The sequence below is a fragment of the Panthera leo genome, chromosome C1 (genome assembly GCF_018350215.1).
Source record: "Panthera leo isolate Ple1 chromosome C1, P.leo_Ple1_pat1.1, whole genome shotgun sequence".
Classification (NCBI taxonomy): Eukaryota; Metazoa; Chordata; class Mammalia; order Carnivora; family Felidae; genus Panthera; species Panthera leo.
In genome coordinates, this window is record NC_056686.1 from 152992485 (window position 1) to 153018088 (window position 25604).

A 25604-nucleotide genomic window follows, 5' to 3' on the forward strand; every position below is an offset into this window, starting at 1 on the left:
TTCAGATATATTTTGTAAAGTGTTGACAGGATTAAAGCTGATGCCAGGCCAAAAGGGTAAGAAGACACAAGAGACAGAAAAACGAGTTAATCAGTAGAAAGAGGCCAGTATTGCACGAACACTAGAACACGGGAGGATTGCTAAAAGGACCCAACAGGAGGCCTAAATTGCTAATTTAAATGATTTGCTCTATGATACATTAAGGTCCTGGTAGTTTCCAGGAACATGTTAAATCAAGAAAAGAAAGGAAATTTCAAAAGGTAGGAAAAAAAAAAAAAAAAAAAAAAGAATCCAAAAATAAGATATATAGTCAGAGCCAGGGGAGAAGGCTCCAAGAACATTAACCCTTGGGAATCTATAATAATATTATGAAGGGGATTGAACTTTCCAAAGATCTAGGACAAGGGTTCAGGCCAATCTTATCTTGATCTGAAGGAGGAGGATGGGCTCAAGATGTTATGTGGGTTCCACTTATACCTAGATATGCACTCCTTTCTTGCAAGACCCTCTCTTAGCAATGTTTATTCCCAGTACCTAATACAGTATCAGTACACAGTGAGGTCAGTGTCACTGAATGAGGAATTTATAGGAACTGTGATTATTTATCTCTTAGGGAATTCTGGTATCTCAAACACATTAGACAATATACAACTGAGTTCTCTGCACAGTATGAGATGTATGAAAAGGCAAAGTTGTTGAAATGAGATTCATATGCTTTAAAAACACATACACAGAGGTATGAAAGCTGGATTTTTTTCTTAACTAACAAACTTGACTAGTAACCTTGTTGTATCTAAAGTCAAGACATCTTTACACAGAGGTGAGATTATGGCATTAGGTTGGGTTAAGACCGTTTCCAAAAATAACCTCAAACCTGTTCAAATGCTTCTTATATTTCACTGAAGCCTCAGCATTTAGCACTAAAAACATAGAAGACATGGTCCTAATCCAGCCAATTTTAAGCGTGAGAATTACTGTCTTAACTCTATCAAAGAGGAGCCTTAACACTATAAAAGTAGGACATTAACTTTTAAGCAGGCTCTGCATGCAATGGGGCTACTTTGGGGAATATCTAGTCCCGAACTGCACCACAGAAAACAGAACTCATCTCTTGAGTATAGTTTAGAGTTATCCACCTAGAAGTCAAATTACTTCTAGCAAAACAACAATTTTGTTTTGAGGATAGATACCCCAAGTTGATGTACCAAACAGCAATTGGCTAACAGGTTCTACCCTAGAATCACCACAGGAAAAGACTTGTGTCCATGTTTGCTAAAACAGGAGCATGTGCCAACAGGCCACCTGAAACCTGAGCCAAATGATTAAAAGTAGAAAAGGACTAGCTGACCTTGGTCATCACTTTCTCAATCAAATAAGAAATAGTATCATCCTCCTCTATACCCCCCTATCACTTGGAATTTGGGTTTATTATATTATTTAAGAGTCTACTGTGTATTACCATTTATAAGTTTTTTTCTCTTGTAAAGTAATTTTCTGGAGGGCAGATATTTTTTAAGACTCTCTAAAAACTCTTATTTCTTCTTTAAAATGGAGAAATCCCTATGAAATTCCCTACTTCCTTTAGAAATAAAAAACCCCTTGTATGAATTTTATATCTATTATCTCATTTGAGCTCATAACCACCACAAAAGCTACTCTTACTTCATGAATGAAAAAGCTGAAGTTAGAAAAGTTACATGACCAGATTACGAAGAACATATACAGAATGAAGGTGCAGTCAAAATTAGAATTTCCTGAGTCCTAATGGAGCTACATTTTAGCCTCTCAATAACCATAAATCAGGATTCAAGGTGGGGTGGATGGTGTGGAACAGGCTAACTGCTATCTGTTGTAGTTTTACTTCAAAGAATGATGACATCACTAAATCACCCCCTAAATACTATGGTGACTCTTTCTGCATTCATGACACCTATTAGAGGTAATCTTGTCCTAGTTTTGCCACCTGCTAGCTAAGACGAGACCTCCATTTTTGTGTTTCAAAGTACAACTGGATATCAAAAATGAGAGTCATGATTCAACAGAGAGTTCTCAGATCAGCAAGATGTCCAATAACTTCCTCAGTGAATTTCCAACCCCTGGAAGTGTTTAAACAAAGTCACTTACCAATAGGGTGGCTATGTAATTTATCATCCAATCTGAGACACCTGAGAGCAAAAGGGGGCACTATTAGTAATTAATCTGGGATAATAGGTACAAACAGGGACTGTCATAGAAAATGAAGATGCATGATGTAAGGACTTTTTATGAATAGACAGATTTCAAAGTATCTGACAGGGGTTGAATTCTATGAATAAGATTCTTCCTTATTATGATCCTTTAAATTAAAAAAAATTTTTTGATGTTTATTTATTGTTGAGAGAGAGAAAGAGAGACAGAGCATGAGTAGGGGAGGGGCAGAGAGAGACGGAGAAACAGAATCTGAAGCAGGCAAGCTCCAAGCTCTGAATTGTCAGCACAGAGCCCGATGTGGGGCTCGAACCCATGAACCATGAGATCATGACCTGAGCCGAAGTCAGAGGCTAAACCGACTGAGCCACCCAGGTGCCCCTTTATTATGATTCTTTAAATCTGCCCTACTATCTAATACCATTTTCAATGCATTCTCAAAACTGAGTTGAGTTGAATAGATTCTAGCCTCCCCTTACAAATGTGTACTAACAACCCAATTAGATTAATGATAGTATGGAAATTTTTAGAACACTCTTTGTTATTACTAATGTTTGTTTATCTTATGCTAACCCACCTAGCTCAATAATGAATTCAGGAATGAAGTAATGATCTCTATTCCTATGTGCATGAAATGGAGTAGATGAGGTACATAAAACAAATAAACCTAATCTCAAAGTTGAGAATGCTTACTGAATTAGGCTATAGGAAACATTTAGAAGAAAGTAACACAGAATTAAGATTTTAAGACAATAAAACCTTAGATTAGATTAGTATTAAACTGACAAAAGTTCTTACATCAAATGATTAAAAAAAACAGATAAAAAATTTTTGAAATTCACTACTTTAGGCTAAACTCTACTTGGTCATTTACCTTGGATGTTACATTCAGAACTAATCATAATTACCTTCATAAAAACTGCGATTTAATAACATATCTATTAAACACATACACACACCCCTGATTTAAAAAAAAATGAAGTACTATAAATATATCTCATTGCAATTGGGGTGATGCAAATATGGACAAAAGATAAAATTTTATGACACAAAAGTGAGAAATCATTAACTTAAAGGTAGGTTAATAAGATAGTATCTGCAATATGATACCATATTGCCATATTGGGGAAAAAACAAAAGAAGTGCCTATATAGGTAATGTATACATTTGTGTGTGTCTATGTATGAATAAAAGGTTATATACTATAATGTTAATATACGTAAACTGCCTGTTTAATAATGACATGATGTTTTAATTTTTTTAGCTTATCTGCATTTTCCTACTTTATAGTGTCCAACTATTGCATTTGTAGTCATAAAAAAATCAAAAAGAAAATTAACAAGAGTCATTGTTATAAGGTGTAGATGCCCAGAAAGTAAAGAGAGGAGAGTAGCTCCCCTAGGAATTAACTCAGAGAACATTTGTGAGTATTCTGTCACCTTTTTCCAACCAGGACAGCAATCAACCAGTAGAGGCTTATGCACTCCCTGGCTCAGAGCTGTGGAGGGCAATATTGGAGCCCAGATTACAGGATTCTTCAGTCTCACCAATAAAAACTCAAAAAGTGCTGTTCTACTTAAATAATTTAAAATTCCAACTTTTATTTTAAGCATCCACAATTGAATAAGTATCTACACTAAAATTTAAGCATTCTTAGAGTTCAACATGATTTGTGCCATGGAATAGATTTTCAGCAGTGTGTTTTTGAAATCTATTTGCCTATTATATATATACTATACATTTGTCATTATTTTACACTTTTCAATAAATGTAAATGTGATATGAAATTTTGAAACTCTTCTGAGATCCATACTGTTGTATTACTGATTTTTTTTAAACAAAATTGACCCACATTAATGCAGTTATTATCTTGTCATTTTTCATAGTCTACTTTTTCCAATAGGTGGCACTGTAGTCCATGTCAACTGTTTCTGAGCTAGTTCTCTGACCCAACTAGTGCCCGTCAAAGCTGCGGGGCTTACTCTCAACTCTGCTATAAACTGGTGCTGCTGGACAGGCAAATTAGGTCACAAATCATGTGCAACATGTCGCTGGGTCATTTTATAGGCAAAGGCCAGAGAGATGAGGCAACTTGCTGGAGGTTACATAGCAAGTTACAGAATCAACTATAGGGCCCAGGATTTCTAACTTCAAGTTCTATGCTTTCTTTATTTGTGTTTTCATTTATGGCATTCTCAGATTTGCTCAAATCAAAACAAATTTCTATTTATGGTAGGAGCATAAAAGAAAGCAATATCTTTTTTATAAATGGTGTTGATTCTCTTTTGAAGAAGAGAGACTGTGCTAGTCTAGCCATACAATGCTCTCTCCACAGGCTAAAAAAGAGGATTGATGTCAATCTTTTACCAAATCTCCCAAATGAAAACTGTTTTTAAAGTGTCCCAGAGAAAGAGAATAGAGAAAAAAGGAACAAACACTTCATGAGGAATAATTACATCCTAGGCAGACACCTGACTATAAGGTAAGGACCTGGAGTGATATGCAAACATACTCACATATTTCCTTATTCTCTGTAGTGTCTATAGCAGTTTAGCCCATAAACTCATTTTCATTAAAAATTAACTTTCCCAAGTACATGTAGACACCACTACTTGTGCTGTTGCATAGTGTAGCATTTTCTGAGGAGGGCAGGCCCTGGGCATCTTGTCCCTAACAGCAGTGTCCTTTAATGCTTACTTTTAATAAAGCACAGAGCTGCTCTGTCTGGTGAAGAAGGCTGTTTACTCTGCCCGCATGCATGTGCACGTGCACACACACACACTCATACATGTTTATGGGTATATATATGCGCGCGCGCGCACACACACACACACACACACACACACACACACACACCACAATAAACATTTTAATTTCACCTCCCTTTAATCTAATCATCCATGACAGGATGCACAGAAATGCCCAAGGGTTTTCAGTCTGGCACCGCAGGTAGCCTCAAGGTAAGCAAAGGACCGCAAAGACAAGATGGCAGACAAAGGGTGACTTTTGGTCTCTAAAGAGGCATTATCAGTAAGCTCCAGTACCAAAAGATTGGTAAGCCAGTGCAAGGTTACCAACCTAATTCAGGACAAGTTTTTAGTTTCCCCCTGAGCACAAAGTCTATTACCACCTCCAACCTTATTGTGTTCCCTAATCTGAATAAGCTCTTTGGTGAAAAATCAATGTACAAATAAGGGCATTCTTCTGAAGATAATGCTATGTGTTCACATTCCTGCAAATGGAACATTCTGAGCATATCTCTGTATGAGTTGTATAAGGAGACAAAGGGAAACTTTCTAAAAATCTTCCCCAAGACATTTTGAGGAAAAGAAAATATATATGTATATATATCTAAAAAGTTAAATGAAGTATATAAGTTTTCTAAATATTTATTCCAGTCTAATATTGATATTATTCTTCAAAGGAAATGCATATTTGATAGATAATACTATCAAAATAAATATCATGCACGAGGAATATTTAGATAAATTAAGAAAATATCATCTCAAAAAGTTTTATTAGAGACTGTTCACAGTGACATATGGAACTCTGATTTTCTAAGAAAACATTATGTATATAAACTTATTTAAAATTATTCTTCCTTAATCTTCCACCAAATTCCTGAATTATTTTGTTGAAACTTTCCTTATTCTATTTATAGTAACAAAGCCAGGAAGAAATTTAAGTTGTCCATGTCATGGGTCTTCATTTTAGGTAGCTAACATTTATCTGCACATTTTTTTGTTACAGTTAAACACTGTTTTGTTTTTTAACCATGGGCCAATGGTAGCTGCAACATTCAAGATACTCCAAATTACACTCTTAAGATATCCCAAATTGTAGCTTAAGATATCTACAATCACTAAGATATCCAGAATCACACCACCACTTTTAATCACAAACACTTAATATTAAAAAATTAGTCACTGCACCTATAACTTGAGTCATTCCTGAATGATAAAACTATTAGGAACAAAGTCCCTGAATCAAAATGTCTGATGAAAACACTGGTATGAAACAAATTCTGCTTATAGGAAAGTTTTTCAGCCCTAAACAAATTTTAAACAGCAATCAGTATTTGGGACACACCTTCCTTGTTCTCTATGTGGAGAAATTATCTTTATTTAAAAAATCCTAGGAAAGTAACTATGGACCGTCAAAACAAATGTCTCTTCAGAACATACCATTTAAGTTGCTACCTCCATGTACATAAAAGAGTTTAGGAAGACCATTTTCATTTTAATGTATTTATTAAATGCCTAGTATATTGCAAGAAACTGCTAAGCACCATGAAGTAATGATGCCCGCATGGGTCTTGTGGTCTATTCAAGAAGAGAAGACATGCATATTAATTATAGCATAGATGGATATAGGATAACCATCAATGGTAATAAAGTGTCAGAAGAGTTTGGAAGGTAGAGGTAACAGTTCATTCTGGGAAGATTAGGGAGCCTTCATAAATAAAGGTGTTACTTGAGCTACAAGCCAAACGGAGAAAATGTGGGTGGTAAGGTACTCCAGATGAAAAAACATTCAAAAAGGTGTGGAGGTGGAAAAGTAGAGTATCTGTAGAACAAAAGAGTCGTGCAGCTGAAGCTTAAGATATTCAAAGGGGGGGGGCGCCTGGGTGGCTCAGTCGGTTAAGCGGCCAACTTCGGCTCAGGTCATGATCTCACGGTCTGTGAGTTCAAGCCCCGCGTCGGGCTCTGTGCTGACAGCTCGGAGCCTGGAGCCTGTTTCAGATTCTGTGTCTCCCTCTCTCTGACCCTCCCCCGTTCATGCTCTGTCTCGCTCTGTCTCAAAAATAAATAAACGTTAAAAAAAAATTAAAAAAAAAAAAAAAAGATATTCAAAGGGGAACAGGGAAGGAAAATCGTACCTAATTGTGGAGAAGAAGAAATAAGGTGTCCCAATCTTCAGACGTGGTAGTTTGGACTTCCTTAATTTGATATTGAATTATTGTACCTGTGTTCTTTTATCAAAAATAGTGCCATAAAGAGAGGGGTGTTTTAGTCAGATGCATTTGAGGGTGAGAGGTAAGTGGAGAGAGCCCAGGATGAAGGAAAGCAATTCTCAATAGAAAATGGAGGACTCCACATGTGCCAGGCACTGACACCATTTCATTTAATCCTAACAACGGAGTTATCAAGCATTTTTATAGATAAGAAAACTGAGGCATTCCAACAATTGGTGACCCAGAAACAAAACGGTAATTAATGGAAAATTACTCAGGTTTAGGGACCTAAGAAGCAAACATTGTGGAAGGTCAAAAGGGTGAAGAAAATCTAGGATCCTTTTAAGTACAAATGTAGTAGAAATGATTGGTGCAGAATCCAAGATAAATATGAAGAAAAATGCATCAACTTGCAGAAAAGTCATAAATTAGCCTTCATAAAAAGGATGAAGAACAAATCCAATGAAAAAACAGAAAGTATATAAGCCACACTGTCAAAAAGGTTGTGTCAAAGAGGGAACCCTAAGATCTCAGTAATGACCAGCTTCAAAGTAATGAAATTCAGGGGTGCCAGGGTGACTCAGTTAGTTAAATGTCCAACTCTTGATTTTGGCTCAGGTCATGATCTCATGGTACATTAATTTGAGCCCCACAGTGGGCTCTGTGCTGACAGTGCAGAGTCTTCTTGACAGTCTCTCTTTCTCTCTTTTTCTCTCTCTCTTAAAAATAAATAAGCATTTAAAAATAAAAAGTGATGAGATCCTACTCTCTTGGTAGATAAAGAAAGTAGACTATGGATGTTAGTTTCCCAGAGTTAAGGAAACAGAAAAGTTATCTCAGAAAACATATAAAAATTCTAAAATAATTATGATGGGTGACAGGACATAGGAAAACCATGATGCTAATGCTAAAGTCATTGAGGTTAAAAAAAAAAAAAAAAAAAAGCCCAAAGAACTCAGAAAGCTGAGAGTAGAGAAGAAGGCGATATAAATGCATGACTGGAAGGACCAAGAAGAAATTTTGAGGAGTACTGGTGATGAAACCATTGTTACCTGTCAGTATCAGTGAAGAATTAGGAAAAATACTGACTTTTAAAAAAATTACTTTGACTTCAGGAAAAATAAAAGGAACTGTCTTCATTGGCCCTAGCCACATCCATTATTATTATTATTTTAAAACCAGGGTATCAAGAACTGAAGATGATAGTCATGGTCTCTAACTTACAAGATGCCTTCCTTACTCAAAAGAAGCACAACCTAAGTGATTACCTGCATCTGAGCTAGAGGCCCAAGGACAATCACAGGGTCTCAAACTCCTAAACAGGATTCATTGTGGGATCTCCAAAACCACTTTCAATACAAAATAAATGGCAAATTGCAACTTACTTAAATTTAATGAGAATTTAATACACAGTATTATGTATGGTTTGCTAATGCTGAACTTTTCTACTTTCAGATAATTCTAGTAATTTGTGAAGTTACACATAAACTTGATGGTAAATCTGAAGATTAAGGTTATCTTGAATGAGTTTCTTCTAGACAAAACCACACTGTAAGGATTCAACAACCTATAGATTGCTTACTTATTCTTTTGTTCTACACACACACACACACACACACACACCCTATAGATTGCTTACTTATTCTTTTGTTCTACACACACACACACACACACACACACACACACATTTTTTTCTCTCTCTCACTCTTTCTCTATACAAAGGTCAAAACAGCTTAGATTTCTAAAACAGGACTCCTGATAACAAATGGGCAGTTGAAGGTGAAAGGTGGAACAAGACCAAGTATACGGTTCATGTAACTTTCCACTTCAAAATGAAATGGAAAATTACACTTGGCTTTATTCCATTTTTCCAATTTTTATGCAGGTATTAAAAGTATCAGTCTCCTAAATCACATTTTCACTTCTTGCTGGGTTAAAGTTTAATTTTACATTTCTATTAAACTTATCTACATTTTTAGTAAATTGATGAAATCAAAGAACTAAAAAAATCCTACAATTTTACAGTCAGATTTATCTGTTTTGATAAATAAGAGAGTATGACATTTTAAGAGTAGTTAGTAACCTCTGCAAAATCAGATTCAGAGAAGCAGCTTTAAAAGGAAGCAATAATTTGGAGAGAAAGGGAAAGAATTTCCTTATAGGTCGTTGGCTTGCTTTGTAAGTTGAACTTATAAAATCAATATAACCAATGATTGTTCCTCAGGGAAAGACTTTTTTTTTTTTAAAAGAAAACTTATTAAATTAGTAATAAAAAAACAGTTCTAAGTTTCAAGAGTCACTTGACGGGGGTTGTGGAATTCATAACATTGATACTAAAATATTATTAGGAAAAAATTTATCACCTTTTAGCATATTTTTAATAGATAACTAAATAGGGTGATGAATGAAGTATTCTGTCAAAGAAAAAAATCAAGAAGTACATATAAAACAGAAGGTATCAACAACAGAAGAAGAAAGGGAACTCCTGCTTTCATTTGCTCCATCGTACCTGCCATGAACAGTAGTGGATTTGATAATATCTCCAGGTAGCACCACTGAGAGTTCAATGTCTTTATCTATCATGTTTTCTTTCTGTTCCATGATGCAAGCAGAGGAGTCTACAGTATCATCAACTGAAGAGGCATCAAGGTATTTGGTCTCAGCTGGAGGAAGTGGTGCCTTGGCTTTTGGTTTTCTCCTTAAATAAAAATAAAATGCAGTAATTAAATATATCCATTTTATTTTTAAGTTTATTTATTTTGAGAGACAGAGAAAACAAGCAGGGGAGGGACAGAGAGGGAGGGAGAGATAATCCCAAACAGGCTCCACACCATCAGCGCAGAGCCTGATGCGGGGCTGGAACTCACGAACCACAAGACCATGACCTGAGCCCAAATCAAGAGTCAAATGCTTACTGACTGAGCCACCCAGACAACCCTAAATATATCTATTTTAGTAACTTTCTAATATGATCTAATTTAACAAAAACACAAAATGTGTGTGTACATGTTTTTCACATGTAGAAGAAACAAGCACCAAAATGTTAACTGTTTATTAGACATGATGGAATTAAGGATTTTTCTTTGCCTTAAAAAAAAATGCTTATTGTTGGGCGCTGGGGGGTTCAGTTGGTTGAGTGTCCAACTTCAGCTCAGGTCACAATCTCCCGGTTTGTGGGTTCCGGTCCAGCATCGGGCTCTGTGCTGAGCCTGGAGCTCAGAGCCTGGAGCCTGCTTCAGATTCTGTGTCTCCCTCTCTCTGCTCCTTCCCTGCTCGCACTCTGTCTCTCTCTCTCTCTCTCTCTCAAAAATAAATAAACATTTTTAAAAAATTTAAAAAAAAGTTTACGGTTTATTTTTGAGAGACAGACAGAGACAGAGAGAGACAGAGACAGGGAGAGGCAGAGAGACAGAACACAATCTGAAGCAGGCTCTAGGCTCCTAGCTGTCAGCAGAGAGCCCCATGCGGGGTTCAAACTCACAAACCTTGAGATCATGACCTGCACTGAAGTCTGACACTTAACTGACTGAGCTACCCATGTGCCCCCTTTTATGCTTTTTTTTTAAATTGGTGCTCTCTTTTGTTTTCAACAACATGACTACATTAATTGGCAATAAAAAGAAACATGATAATAAATTCGATATTCACTTTCATTAAGTTCAATTAATGTATGTTTATTACAGTAAAGCAAAAGTGTAACATTTTCTTTGAGATAAAGTATAAAAATCCTTGCTGTCCCAGGATGGAGATCAGTATCTCATTCCTATACCTCATCACAGCTCTTACCTATGTGCCTTTCACTCTATTTATTTCCAACCTAGTGTGTTCTACCTCTCTATCCAGATAACTCCTACCTACTCTTCAAAGTCTAGCTGAAACCACCCTTTCCTAACCCCTCAAAGTACAGTCTCTATATAGCATATACAACAGATTCCATAAATGTGACATTTTTTCCATTTCCCCCCCTGGGTACCAGTTTAATCTCTCTGCCTACGTTTATAACTCTCTGGAGGAAAGAAGCATGCTATTTTACCCACTGCACTTAGCAATGAACAATGAACTGTGATTGGTTATTTGATAAAATACATTTCTGCTTCAGTGAAAAATTCTACAAATAATTACTCTAGCAAATATGTTTCAATGTCACTAGGGCAACCTCTTATAACCTATTTATAACAGAAATAGGTAGCAGACATGCTGAAAACATTCACATGGGCCAATTCAATGATTTGATGGGTTGAAAAAGCATAAAAAGAAAGTAATTACAAATAATGACATACTTATTTTTAAGTACTACAAATTAAAACTTTTGAAAATGTGGTCTTTAATTGCTTTTGGAAGAATTACTACTGCTTTCCATTCAGAAAAATATAAATTTTAATTTCTCCCTCTCCCCATTTCCCACACAAAGTAAAAACCAAACAAGAGAAAGGGCTTCTTTATAAGTAAATATGTAACATCCAGCCATTTAGTATTTTCAAAATTTAAAGTCTCAGACACCCAAGCACCTTTATGCATTTGACATCATGAAAAGCAGAAATTTCCTACACTGTACATTAATTTTCCAAAATAATAGGCATTCAATTTTTAAGAGTATAATTGTGGAGATATATTGTACCTGAGAAAATATTTCTTTTACAGTAGTGACAAGAATGAATTTTTAAAAGTGTTACAATATACATAACACATTTATAAAATCTATATAAGAAAAATTTTACCCAATTTCAAAACATTGTTAATATGTAGAATTGACTACTCATATGTGTTCAACCTACAACTGTCCTGTAAGAGACAATTATGTAGCCGATTCAGCTAAGCACTGGGGATGTAAAGATGATAGGGCCCAATTCCTACTCCTAAAGAGTTCAAACCCCAAAAGGACCAATTAATACACACAAAATCATGACAAAGTTTGATGACTACTCTCATGTAGGTATACAAATGATACAGCTGAAGCTCATGGGAAAAGAAACTTTCCTAGGAACTCAGAAGTGTTTTACAGATAGGAAACATGAGTTAAGTTTAGGGGAATGAATAGAAACTACCAGGGTGGGGGTGGAGGGACATGAAGTAATTTACATTTCAGGCACAGGAAAGCAAATGAAACCATGAAAGAAACTGGTACTTTCACAGAATTGGATAGTTTGGTAAAAATCCACAGAAAAGTCAAAGGAGATGAGAAATCAGTAAATCAATTTTTAAATACTTTGATAAATAAGTGAATTCAGGGGATGCCTAGGTAGCTCAATTGTTTAAGTGTTGGACTTTTGATTGTAGCTCTGGTCATGATCTTAGTCAGGGTTCGTGGGATCAAGCCCCGCACTGGGCTCCATGCTGTTAGCAGATTCTCATTCATTCTCATTTTCTCTCTCTCTCTCTCAAAATAAATAATTAAACTTAAAAGAAAAAAAGAATTCAGTAAACCAGCTCAGTATAACATGAACATGCTAAAGTCAATAGCCTATATAAACAAATGCAAAAGTAGTCAGAAAGTATAATGAAAAAAAACTTTTATACCAGCAACAAAAACGAATCTTAAAAATTGTTATAATACATATAACAAGAATTTCGCAAAATCTGTATGAAAAAAATCTTAAACGCCAAATATTCAGTTTGGATCTCTCCCTTCAACTCCAGATTTGTAAATCTAACGCCTACTTGACATCTGGACTCAGATGACTAACTGGAATCTCCAACTTAATTTAACTTCCGATTTCTCTCTCCAGCTCCTCTAAACCAAATCTTTTTCTCTCCAAGTCTCCTTATCTCTGTAAATCATAATTCTCCCAATTGCTTGAGCCAAAAAATCCCCTCACACACATAGCTGCAATCCAATCCATCAACAATGTCTGCCACTTCTATATGATAGACCTGGATTCCACCAGCAACCCTGTTCACCCAACACCTCTGATCAAGTCGCTAGGTAGTCTCGGTGATCCCACCGTTGGCCCTTCACATTCTTTTCAACACAGCTGCTGGAGTGATCCTTTTAAGTTGTAAGATCACCACACTTCCTCTCATACTCTCCAATGACTTCTGACTTCACCCAGAATAAGATCTAGAGTCCTATAATTTGTCCTTCCTTACCTCTGGTCTCTCTAATTTCCTCTTCCTGTCCTTATGGCACTCCAATACTGTGACTCTTGCCCTTTTCTGGAACACACCTAGAACAATCCTTTTTTTTTTTTTTTAACACCTGTAACAATCCTGACTCAAGATTCTCACAGGGCCTGCTTCTAACTTTTTAAGACAGTACCTCTATTTCTCTGCTTTATTTTTGCCATAGGGCTTATCAACAACTAACATATTATTTTTTCATGTCTCCTTCTATTAAAGAGTAATTACTCCCATGACGATAGGGACTAGTCTCCACTGCCTTGTGTCACACATATTTGCAAATACCTAGTATCTCTGGAACAATGCCTGCCACATAGCAGGCACTCATATTTACTGAATGAATTAATTCAATGAATATTTCCCACAAAAGAGGAGGCCCCTATGCATATAACTGGGAAGGAAAACTTCTTACCACCAAGGAAGGGAATGGGTTTTTACATCTGAATAAACTGTGTTGGAGTTTTAGAAATTGATTATATTCTATTTTTGAGAAGATGAGTACTGGAAAATACACACTTGATTTATTAGCAAGAAATAACTGGGACACTTTGGGCTCTTAAAAGAGTTTCATTAGGAAGGCTGAAAAGAAGCCCAAGTGCCACAGGCAGGGAGGTAAAGAAGCGGAACCATTGGGTCTGCAGCGGACATGGCTTTCAAGAGTGGCAGGACAGAGGTCTGAGAGGCACCTCCTGTCGCTGCCATCATCCCCCCCAGCCCCTGATTTCATTAGGGATGAAAGGAGGCACCTTCTCATCTCCAGAAGAGGCCCATCCTGGTTTCTATTTGAATGCCCTCCTCATCCTCTCTACCTTTACACATATTATTTATCCCTCAAGATCCAGACTGAGTCATAATTCCCTGGGACGTCTTTCTACTGCACACCACAATGAACTCTGACGAACAGTTTTAATGTTCTGTGTACGTGTGACTTTTATTTCCTAAAGTACTTTGAAGTCTGTGATGAAAACTCATCTTAAATTACTAAAGATAAGCCTACTTACAAAGAAAAAGGGAAAGCAGAACAAAGCACTAGTTGAAATATTATTTACATAGAACTTCTTTTAAGAACATCTTAGTGTTCCCTGTTATTCAAATAATAAAGCATTGGTCACCTCTGCTCCTGATAACTGGAAAGCATATTGGCAATCAGACCAAGATCTTGCCACAGCGGACTAGAAATCCAACTGGGATAATGCATTGTCTAGTTAAATAATGAATACAAAGCAAAAAAAAAAAAAAAAAAAAAAAAAAGTGTCATAAAGTAGATGAGTAACATTCAAAATCCAGAGCAATGAGAGCATGATGAAACAAGCTCTGTGGGGGTGGGAAAGTTTACTTCAAAGAGAAGAGATATGTGACTCAGATCATGAAAGAAAAGTAGAATTTAGGTGGGCAGAGCCTGCAGGATCATTATGTGTTGCTTCCCTATTGTGATTCATTTATATTAAATTCAGGAATGTGTCTATAAGTTAAAGTTTGCTTACTACACAATATAGTCTAGTGAGAAGAATACTGGGTAGAGGCCTGGATTTGGTCTAAATCCTAAGTAGTTTCAAGACTTTAACTTAGCCTTTTACTCACCAGCTAAATTTTAAAAATACCTTTTACCTACTTATATCTCTTCTAATATTCTCAATTTTTAAAAATTAATTGATTTATTTAGAGGGAGAAAGAGAGTAAGCGCGAGTGGGAGAGGGGCAGAGAGAGAATCCCAAACGGGCTCTGTGCTGTCATCACAGAGCCCAACATGGACTCAATCTCACAAACTGTGAGATCATGACCAGAGCCAAAAGCAAGAGGGGAATGCTTAACCAACTGAGCCACCCAGGCACCCCCACCCTACAATGTTCTTAATTTTTTTACTGAGATGCTCTGAAGCAGTAATAAAATTAAATGTTACCCAAAGCCAAAGGTATAGTGAAAATAATCAAAGTTTATGACCTAACCCAGGTATAGGTAATTCTGGTAATGCAAAAAAAAAAATTAATACATCCATGTGTAATAACACTATAATTTATTGCTTAAGGATACTAGTTTTTGTTAATATTTAAAAATTACAGTAAATGTCATTGAAGTCCCCAACCCTTTTAAATTTATGTGTTAATGTTTGTTTATTTTTGAGAGTGCATGCGTGAACAGGGGAGGGACAGAGAGAGAATTCCAACCAGGCTCCACACTGACAGTCTGTCATGGGGCTCAAACCCACAAACCGTGAGATTGTGACCTCAGCCAAAATTAAGAGTTGGGAGTTGGAGGTTCAACTGATGGAGTCACCCAGGTGCCCCACCCCCATCCCTTTGAAATAGCAATGTTGGAGTCAGTTTTCCTACCCAGGGGATTTTTACATAAGCTCTTCTTCACCAGTCGCCTAATTTGACTGCCAGTTTCCACTCCTCAGAAACTGCTACCCATAACCAAAAACAACAGCAAATAGGGGGAGATGGAGGGAGACTTACACTGAAAAGATATGGAAAACTCCTCTAGGTTGGGACAAAAATTCATTAATCAAGCCTTAAAAATAACAAGACACAACATCACACATGAATATGGTAAATTGAGTAGTATTATTTACATCTATACTCTCATTTATAATATATTTACATATGAATGCTTGCTTCTGTTTGAGGCACAAAATTTCTTTTTCTCCCCCAGCTTGAGGTATAATTGGTATACAAAAAACTGCACATTATTAATGAATGCAATTTGCTAAGTTTGTACATATGCTTATACTCCCTCCCCAAAAAATATTGCTTTCTTCATTAAAATTACCTCAATATTATACTCCATTTTCATGATAAAATTAAGGTAAACTTTCACACATTTCCATAACATCTTAAAAATATCAAAATGCAATTTTAACACAGAATTCAATTGGTCTCCTGCTAATACTGATTGGTCTTTTTATCACTAGATTTACAAATCACTTCAAATCATGTGTCCATTGCAATCATTACTCCATCTCTGTCAATATTAATATCCTTAAAATAAATGAAAAGAAGGAATATAAGAACCTCAGCAAAACAACAGAAATCTACTCAAATACCTCTTGGTTTGAAAGAAAAAAGCTTTACATTATATATGAGATATACTTACATCCTTTTTAAAAAAAATTTTTTTTAATGTTTATATTTATTTTTGAGACAGAGAGAGACAGAGCATGAGCAGGGGAGGGGCAGAGAGAGAGAGAGAGAGAGAGAGAGGAAGACACAGGATCCAAAGCAGGCTCCAGGCTCTGAGCTGTCCGCACAGAGCCTGAAGCGGGGCTCGAATTCTCCAACTGTGAGATCATGACCTGGGCCGAAGTCGGACGCTCAACAGACCGAGCCACCCAGGTGCCCTGATATAGTTACATCCTTAGTAAGTTACTCAAGTCCAATGCGATCTCATCTGTTTGCTATATTTATATAGTATTCCTATAGATTCACTCAGGAAAGTAAATATATATATAGTCTATATATATATATTCACTCACTATATAAAAATACAGCCTCAATATCAAAGACAAAAATATAAAAGTGGAATAAGAAGTCTAAAAACAATAGGCTTTTTATGTATTACATCCTAATGCCAAAAAGAAATCAAACAGCCAACCTGTCTCCGTATAGCGGGCTACCAAAAATAAGATGCATAGTGGTAAGTGTCAGGGAGGCAGCCCTTCCAAATAACTGGCAATGTTCAGTGGTCCCTAAACTACACATTTCAGCCAGAAAGTGCAGACCGATTCCTCAAAGCAATTTCTTAGTGTTTCTCTTTAGGTTTAATATGAGAAGATTGTATTAAACAGAAATCTGTTCTAATGGTAGGCATAACATTGTGCTACATGCTTGAGGGAATGCAATTAAGAACAACAAAAGGTCTCTTTTCTTGATGAGACTTATATGAAATTAGAGTGAGCGGGGCAAAGCGGCTTTAAAAGATAAGCACTAATGAGAGGCAACAAAGGGAGACCCCCAAAAATCACATGATTCTTAACGGACATTTCTCTTGTCAAGGTCACCAATCACCTATGTGTGTCCAAATCTCATGGAAGATTACCTGAGTCATCTCAGTTACATTTGAGTGAGTTTCTAAATTCCAATAAGGACACATTTCACAGCTGTGCAACAGCTGTGCTGGGAATCCTTTTCCCTCAGCTTCTCTGTGTGACAATACAATTTACTATGTTCTTCTTCCTTCACTGTCACTCCTCAGTCTCTATCCTCATCTCCCTGTCCCAGGCTCCTTCCCTGCCCTTTTCTCTTTCTACAACTCTCCCTTCCAGGTGATTTCATCAAACTCCAAGGCTTTAACTACAAGTAGAGGACTCTCAAACTTACTTCCCCAACCCTGACTTGTTTCTTGAGCTCTGATTAAATGCTCAGTAATTGCATGGTCATCTCCATTTGGATGTCCAATAGGTATCTCACAACCCATACTCTTGATTCTCTTTTCCATCCCAATTCACATCCAACACCCTCCCAACCCATCCTGGTATTCCCCATGTCTGCAAATGGCACCACACTAAACACCCCATTAACTCAAGAAAAACTCTTAGGCATCTCTTGATTCCTCTCTGTCACTATCTCCTATTTCCAAGCTACTATCATCAGCTACTTGTCATCAGCTTCTCTGTTATCACCCTGGTAATTAAAGCATCATCTCTTGGGGCACCTGCGTGGCTCAGACGGTTAAGCGTCCAACTTCCATTCGGGTCATGGTCTCATGGTTTGTGAATTCAAGCCCTGCATTGGGCTCTGTGCTGACAGCTCAGAGCCTGGAGGCTGCTTTGGATTCTCCCTCTCTCTCTGCCCTTCCCCTGCTCACACTCTGTCTCTCTCTCTCTCTCTTTCAAAAATAAATAAACATTAAAAAATTTTTTTTTAAAAAAAGCATCATCCCTTGTTTAGACTGTTCCAATAGCCTCCTGACTGATCTCTTCTGTTTTTCCTCTTGTGCCTTAAAATCTATTCTCTTCAGCAGTCAGGAGTGATCTTTTAAATATGTAAATCTGATCACTTTGTATCTATGAGCTCTCACTGGCCTCCCAATGCACTAAGAATAAAACTCAAATCCCTGTCTTTGGTGTACAAGGCCCTAGATGAGCCAACCTGGTGGCTGTCAATGTGTGATTTCAGAGTAGCAGCTTCTAGGACCTTGTTATAAATGTACATTTTGGGGGCACCTGGATGGCTCAGTAAGTTAAGTGTCTGGCTCTTGATTTTGGCTCAGGTCCTGATCTCATGGTTGGTGAGATAGAACTCTGTGTCAGGCTCCACGCTGACAGTGTGGAATCTGCTTTGGATTCTCTCTCTCTCTCTGCCCCTCCCCTACTCATGTTCTCTCTTTCAAAATAAATAAATAAACTTAAAACAAAAAAGAAATGCACGTTTTCAGGGCCTACGGGGGACTTACATAACTAGAAACACTGGAGGTAGAGCCCTACAATTTGCATTTGACAACTCCTAAGTGATTGTGATGCACGCTAAAGTCCAAGCAAGCACTGACTTAGCCTCTGCAAACCTCTGAGCTCCCCTCCGGTGACTGTTTCAGCTCCCTGTGTAATTCACACTGGCATCCTTTACCTCCTCAAATAGACCAAACCCTTTCACTTCTACCCAAAGTGCTTTTAACCATAGAACTTCAAGTTGCCTGCTCCGTGAGCTCATTCAGACTGCAGATCAACTATTTCCTCCTGATAGAGGTATTCTGTCACCACTCAAAAGAGGTGCAAAAGCCGATCCATACCCATCCATCTCCCCCTACTCTTCACACAACTCCATTTTGTCCTCACCACATTTATCACTATCTGATATAACCCTGTTCATTCATGTATTCACTTATTATTTGATGGCAGCCTCTGGAATGAAAATTCTACGAGAACTGGGACCTGGCCTGTGTCATTCTCTGCTACCACCTCTAGAATGTTAAGTGCAACAAGACAGGGTAGGGTGGTCTATAAGTGTTTGCTGATTTAATCGAGGGAAGAAAGGATGGAAGGTTATATCAATTCCATGAATTCATAGGAGAATAAGAGCTTGGTGGGTTGCTAAGAATCAATTATTTTGTGACCAGTCACAAATATAAGAATTTCAAAGAGACCAACATAGATAAAAGTACTCAATCCTCAAAAAGATTTTAAATCTTCTATTGTGGGGGCAGGGGGAGGGCAGAATTAAGGATTAAGTTGGAACAGACTGAATTCTAGAGTAGAAAGAAATCTTCATTTTGCCCAGATGTTCAGTAACTTGCTGAGGGTCAGAACTCAGATGTCCTAGCTATAGCTTCCTTTGACCAGTGAGGACCATGATTAATATGAGAAAAGAATAACTTAATTTCATCTTTAAGAATGGAACTCCTCTCTCAGGTACATCTGGAATAATGTACCAAATAAAGAGGCAAGGGTATTCTTCATATCAAAGTAAGCACTTATTAAATGCTAATGCCTTCAAGTCCCCAAAATGATTCCAACAGGACACAATGGAAAAATAAAATAGCTTCATCCTAGTTTATTACCATATCATCAACAGATAACACTGGAGTGCTGACTCTGTGTTGGAAATTCCCCTAGGTGTTTTACATCTGCTAACTCTTCACAGCACTGTATAAGTGTGCCCATCTTCATGTTCCAGATGAAGAGAACTGATGCACAGTGTTTAAGGAACTTAGCTATCAGTGCTAGAGTGGAGATTTAAACCCAAGTTGTTGAATTCTAACGCCAGTGCTCTGAGCTACTTACTATATCACTGCTTTGGGAGCTGAAACAGTCCTACAAAATAACAGCAACAAAAAATGAATGAGCAAAAAGCCATGTAGTAGAGGAGAAAAAAGTAAGCAGCTATTGAATATTTACTGCTAAGCACTGTGCAAGAACCCTTTTTCTACACTTAATCTCACGAGGCAGGTGTCACTGCCATATAACTGGGTTTTACAGAGGTTAAGAAACTTGTTCCAAAGCACACAGAACCTGGTACCAAACCCTCTAGATAACCTCAACAAGGGCCATCTAAACAATCCCTGATATTTAAGTAGGATTGCAGACGTTAGATGTGCAAATGCCCACTCACACCTACAGAGGCTGTACTTCCTCTGGTGGAGTTGTGGAAACAAAGTACTAGGACTCAAAAAGCACAATGGCTGCCTGTGTCACCTTAAGTTAATCATTTCTCTAGTCCCCCATTCCTTCACTTACAAAATACAAGTATCGAAACAGATGATCTCAGGTCCCTTTCCACATCTAACATACAGAGATTTGTGCATAATAACGTTGTTTAGAGACTGAGAATGGCAGCCTTGGATATCTTCGAACTGGGGCAGGGCACAGTGTCTGAGCTAACTTACAAATACCATTTGGCGGAAAGAGTGGCATGGACAGGACCCCCTCTCCCAGAGAGCTCTTCCTATCCTGAGAACATGCTGGTCCTGGTCAGGAAAGGGTCTCTCTCTTCTGAGCTCACAGGAAATGGTTCCATTTCCAAGCGCCTTTCTCTGTCTTGGCATACACACTAGGAAAAAATGATGAACAGAGTGACAAACTCAAAAAACAGTTTGAAAAGTTTCTGGTTTCAGTCTCCCACACTCAATACTTTCACATTTCAAAACTTGGAATACAAGGTTCCTATCAGAAGCCATTCATCACTTCAGGGATTTTTGCACCCATTGCACCTCCACTCAAATCTGATCAACAATCCAAACTACGTTAACTATATCCTGGGTTTCCATCATCTTTGATATCTTTCCTTCTTCCCAGAACACGCACACGAAATGCACCGATTATCTTAATTTCCACTTTCCTGTTCCTTCCAAGTATCATTTTATCTCCCTCCTTCCTTTTGCAGCCAAACTTCCAGAACTCTGCTGCCCAATGGGGTAGCCATGTGGCTACTGAGCACTTGAAACGTGACTAGTGTGACTGAGGGATTATACTTTTAGTGAACTTAAATTTTAAAACTGATACTTGATTCAATTGTTGGCAAACATTCAAGTATATTTGGAACAATTCAGGTATGTGGATCTATTTTTGAACTATAAATTTTATGACAACTAAATACAGACCATGTCCTTCTAATGAAAATAAACCGTCTGAATGGAGATGTGCTATAAGTGTAAACTACACACTGTATTTTATTGATTAGTACAATAGTTAATATAAATATATTTATATTTGATTACATATGAAATAATATTTTTACATACTATGTTAAATGAAATGTATTTCTGAGAGAGAGCCTCCAAGATGGCCCCCATGACCCTGCCTCCATGTGTAATCCCCTCTCATTGAATGTGGATTTGGATTTAGTGACTCATGTTCAGTGAATAGAATATAGCAAAGAATGTCACTTCTGAGATTGGGTTACCAGAACACTGTAGCGTCAGTTTTAGGCATTCTCACTGGCTCTAAGGGAAGCCTGTTGCCAGGCTGTCAGTTTCCCTGTGTTTCTCTGGCCAACAGGTAAGGAGGACTTGAGCCCTGCCAAAAGCCATGAGTGTGAGCTTGAAAGTGGATGCCACCTCGGCTGAGACTTAAGCCCCAGCTGACATCTTGACTGCAGCCTCACCTCCCTAATCAATCTAGAGAAGTATGGTTCTGCACAAACCCCATGCCTCCGCTCCAGCAGCAGGTGAACTGACATACACACTACACTTGAAAGCACCCACTGCTCATGCCATCACCTGCACGAAGAGAACATTCTCTTCGCCAACAACCAGTGAAAATCTTCTCTTTGGGTGCCGTTTTTTAAGAACCTTTCTTGTTTTACACATGGAAGTCATTCTACTTTAAAATCTTCTGGATTTATAGATTTATATAAATTTATACATAAATACAATTTATGTATTTATAAATTTATATGCATATAAATTTATATTGTAAATACAATGTATTGTAAATTTATATATATAAATTTATGGATTTATATCTATAGTAGGATGCTTGTATAGATCCTTTTGTTCACTAAGTATCTATGATGAGTCATCACATCCAACATACTATGCAGATGAAGTGGGGTAAGTCCAGAGAGGTTTTCCCTTCTAGCACTGTTAGTGGTATGGTAGAAAGAGTTAAAAGAAACCCAAATAAGGAATTACAGTGTAGAAATAAAGTACCCCAGGCTGCCTTGTGTCTTAAAGCACAGTTCTCAATGCACTCCACCTTATCTGCCAGAAAACTTTTTGAAGCAGAAATCATGAATATATTTTTTTTGTATTTTTGATTAATACATCACCTTTTTCAGAGTATGCTCAATCATTTCTTAAGGAGTGAACTATTCAACTACAGTTTTCATTTGGTTTATCCATTTTTTATTATATCCCTCTCAAGTCTTCCTTTTTTATTACTTTTAGGAACTTAGCAATTGTGTAAAGTGAAGACAAGGACATAATAGAATCTCTTTGTAACAAAGGTCTTCCAGGATAAATCAGCATGAGTAAATGAAGCTTTTGTTGTGGTTTAGTTGTCATAAACCCAAAAAAGCACAGATGCTCTCTTCTGTTTTAACCACATATCCATTCCAAAAGCAGAAATGAAATTTCCAAAAGTTAATTCTGGTGAGGAACGGTTTAATATCCACTATGGTAGCCAGCTAATGAGATGCTAAACAACATAATTTACACTCCCTACTCCCACCTGACTTCTCAGCAGGTAATTTCTGAGAAATTTCTTCAACATTTAGTGATATCCGATAACATTCTCAATACCAAAAGCCTGATTTGTAATCTTCATTTGTTTATATATCTAAAATAGCTAAAAACCACACATTGTATCACATTTTATAAAAGTCAATAGGACAATAATTTACTTCTGAGTGTTTCTAAGACAAACTCTTATTTTCACACACACACACACACACACACACACACAGATGCACACATACACACATGCAATGCTTAAGATAGTTAACTGCATAATTTGGTTTTCACCTTTTTTTGGTTGGGAGGCTATCAGTGGTGTGGCAGGGGGAAAACAAAAATATCTAGCTCATAGATACATAATCTCCCTGTGACAACATTAAGATATTACATGTAGAAAAGCACAAGGTGATATAAAAGAAGTACACATTTGCAATTAAAAAGGAAAAAAAAATCTACATATAAATCCTGAAAAGGTACTGAAAGAGTTCAAGATTTTGAAATGAGTCAGAGATCTTGGTTTGTGCTTAGGGCTGCACTTATTAGCAGGTCACTAATCTCTCTGGAACAATTTCTTCAATCACGAAATTGGATAATCTATCCCACCTCACAGGGTTGCTGAGAGAGTTAAATGGGTAATGCATATTCATTGTCTAGCCCAGTGGTTCTCCAACTTGGCTATACAATGGACTCACCTGAGGAGTTTTAGAAAATGCTGAGGCCTACGTCTCACTTTCGGAAATTAATTTAATTGGCTTGTGGGGATTTTTTAAACCTCCCCAAGTTGATTCTAAAGTGCAGCCAAGTTTGAGATCCACTAGTCTAGGATAATGCATGGCCTATAATAGGTATTCAGAGTTAACGATATACCTTCATAAGAACTTTGTAAATGCTGAAACACTGCCTGAAGGTTGCTACTTAGGTCAAGAAGGTCTCAGAATCACTTAATACGACAAATCTTAGAAGGTAGTCCAAAAGTTTTATAAGAACTTTTCAAATCTAAATATCCAAAATATTTTTGCCTCCTAATTCCTTATAAGAGGAAGGAAAACATAAATCTCCCTTGATATTTTCACTGAGGTATAATTTAATACAAAAAAATGTTCAGATATAAGTGAATATTTTGATTCATGTATACACACTCCAAGAACCAACCCACAAAGACAGAGTACAAAAATGTATCTATAACGGGGGCTTGGGTGGCTCAGTCCATTAAGCTTCAGACTCTTGATTTCAGCTCAGGTCATGATCTCACAGTTTGTGAGTTTGAGCCCCACGTCGGGCTCTGTGTGATGCCAGGGCACATGCACATACTCTCTCTCTCTCTCTCTCTCAAAAATAAGTAAATAGACATTTTTTAAAAAATGTATCTATAAATTAAAAATTAAATATTTAATTTCTCATCTGTTCCATAATTGTCACTGCAATTTCAGTTTGTCTCTGGGCTGTCCCCAACATCTTATGGAGATGTTTATCTTAAGCAGTTAGGAAAGTCAAACAAGAGGTAGGATAAGGAAAGTCTCCAGTAGAAACGTGCATATCAAAGGAAGAGATAAAAAAAAAAAAAATTCATCAAAACAAATGAGCAAAGTTGAAAAAACAGACCTGAAAGCAATATAAAGAATGAGTCACAAGACAGTCAACAACATTTATTGGGCACCCACTGTGTGCTCAGTGCTATAGAAAGAAACTGGGTAGATTAAAGAAATACCATGAGGTCCTCAGATAGCAGTTATGTAAAAATGAAGTGAGTCCAACTAAACACTCAAAGATATCCTAAAAGGATCTTACAAAAAAAAAAAAAAAAACAAAACCCAAAAAACAAAAAAAACCTTACATTAACTGAATGCCTATCTAGCTCCAGGAACTAAATTCATTCAGTAAATAATTTCTCTCAAAAACTAACTGAAACTCCAAAACCATGACCCAGTGCTCACTTGCTGCTCCATTTACTCTGTACATAGTCTTCTGTCTGGTGAGTAATAAATGTCAGGATCAACTGGGCTCAGCATCATCTACTGAAAGCTTCCTTTGAACTTTGAAAATGATGCCTGGCAGGCAATGTATATGGGACAGTCAATGCAGGTTATGAAAATTAGTCTAAACAGTAATAAAACTGTGATTGACACTACAATCTAAAAATTCAAAAATGAGTAACATAAACATGGATAGAGTGAACTATGCAAAACTTCTCAGACTTCCTTTTTCTTTGCCAGATAAAAATTAAGTACAAAAAGTCCTGTATAACTCCACTTTTTCAAAAGAGGTTACATACTTACTGAAAAGTAAAGAAAGAGTTACTGATCAAATTTAAGGTAAAAAGTATTTTTTAAAATTTATTTTGAGAGAGTATGTGTACACTCATGCACTATTGGGGGAGGGACAGAGAGAGAGAGACAGAGGGGGAGAGGGAGAGAGGGAGAGAGAGAGGGAGGGAGAGAGAGGGAGGGAGAGAGAGGGAGGGAGAGAGAGGGAGGGAGAGAGAGGGAGGGAGAGAGAGGGAGAGACAGAGAGGGAGGGACAGAGAGGGAGGGAGAGAGAGGGAGGGAGGGAGAGGGAGGGAGGGAGGGAGAGGGAGGGAGGGAGGGAGGGAGGGAGAGGGAGGGAGGGAGGGAGGGAGAGGGAGGGAGGGAGGGAGAGAGAGGGAGGGAGGGAGGGAGAGAGAGGGAGGGAGAGAGAGAGAGGGAGGGAGAGAGAGAGGCAGGAAATCCCAAGCAGGCTCCATGCTGTCAGTGCAGAGACT

At 37.4% G+C, this 25604-nt stretch overlaps 1 protein-coding gene across 5 annotated transcripts in view; it reads right to left on the minus strand.

Annotated features, from left to right (window-relative positions):
- The window catches only part of COBLL1 (cordon-bleu WH2 repeat protein like 1), a 168396-nt gene that overhangs the window by 55567 nt on the left and 87225 nt on the right, over positions 1-25604 (minus strand). For all 5 annotated transcript variants that reach the window (XM_042948988.1, XM_042948986.1, XM_042948985.1 and 2 more), the window contains one exon: positions 9651-9839. In XM_042948988.1, coding sequence (XP_042804922.1) covers positions 9651-9839 — 189 coding nt within the window. The remainder of the gene's footprint in view (positions 1-9650; positions 9840-25604) is intronic.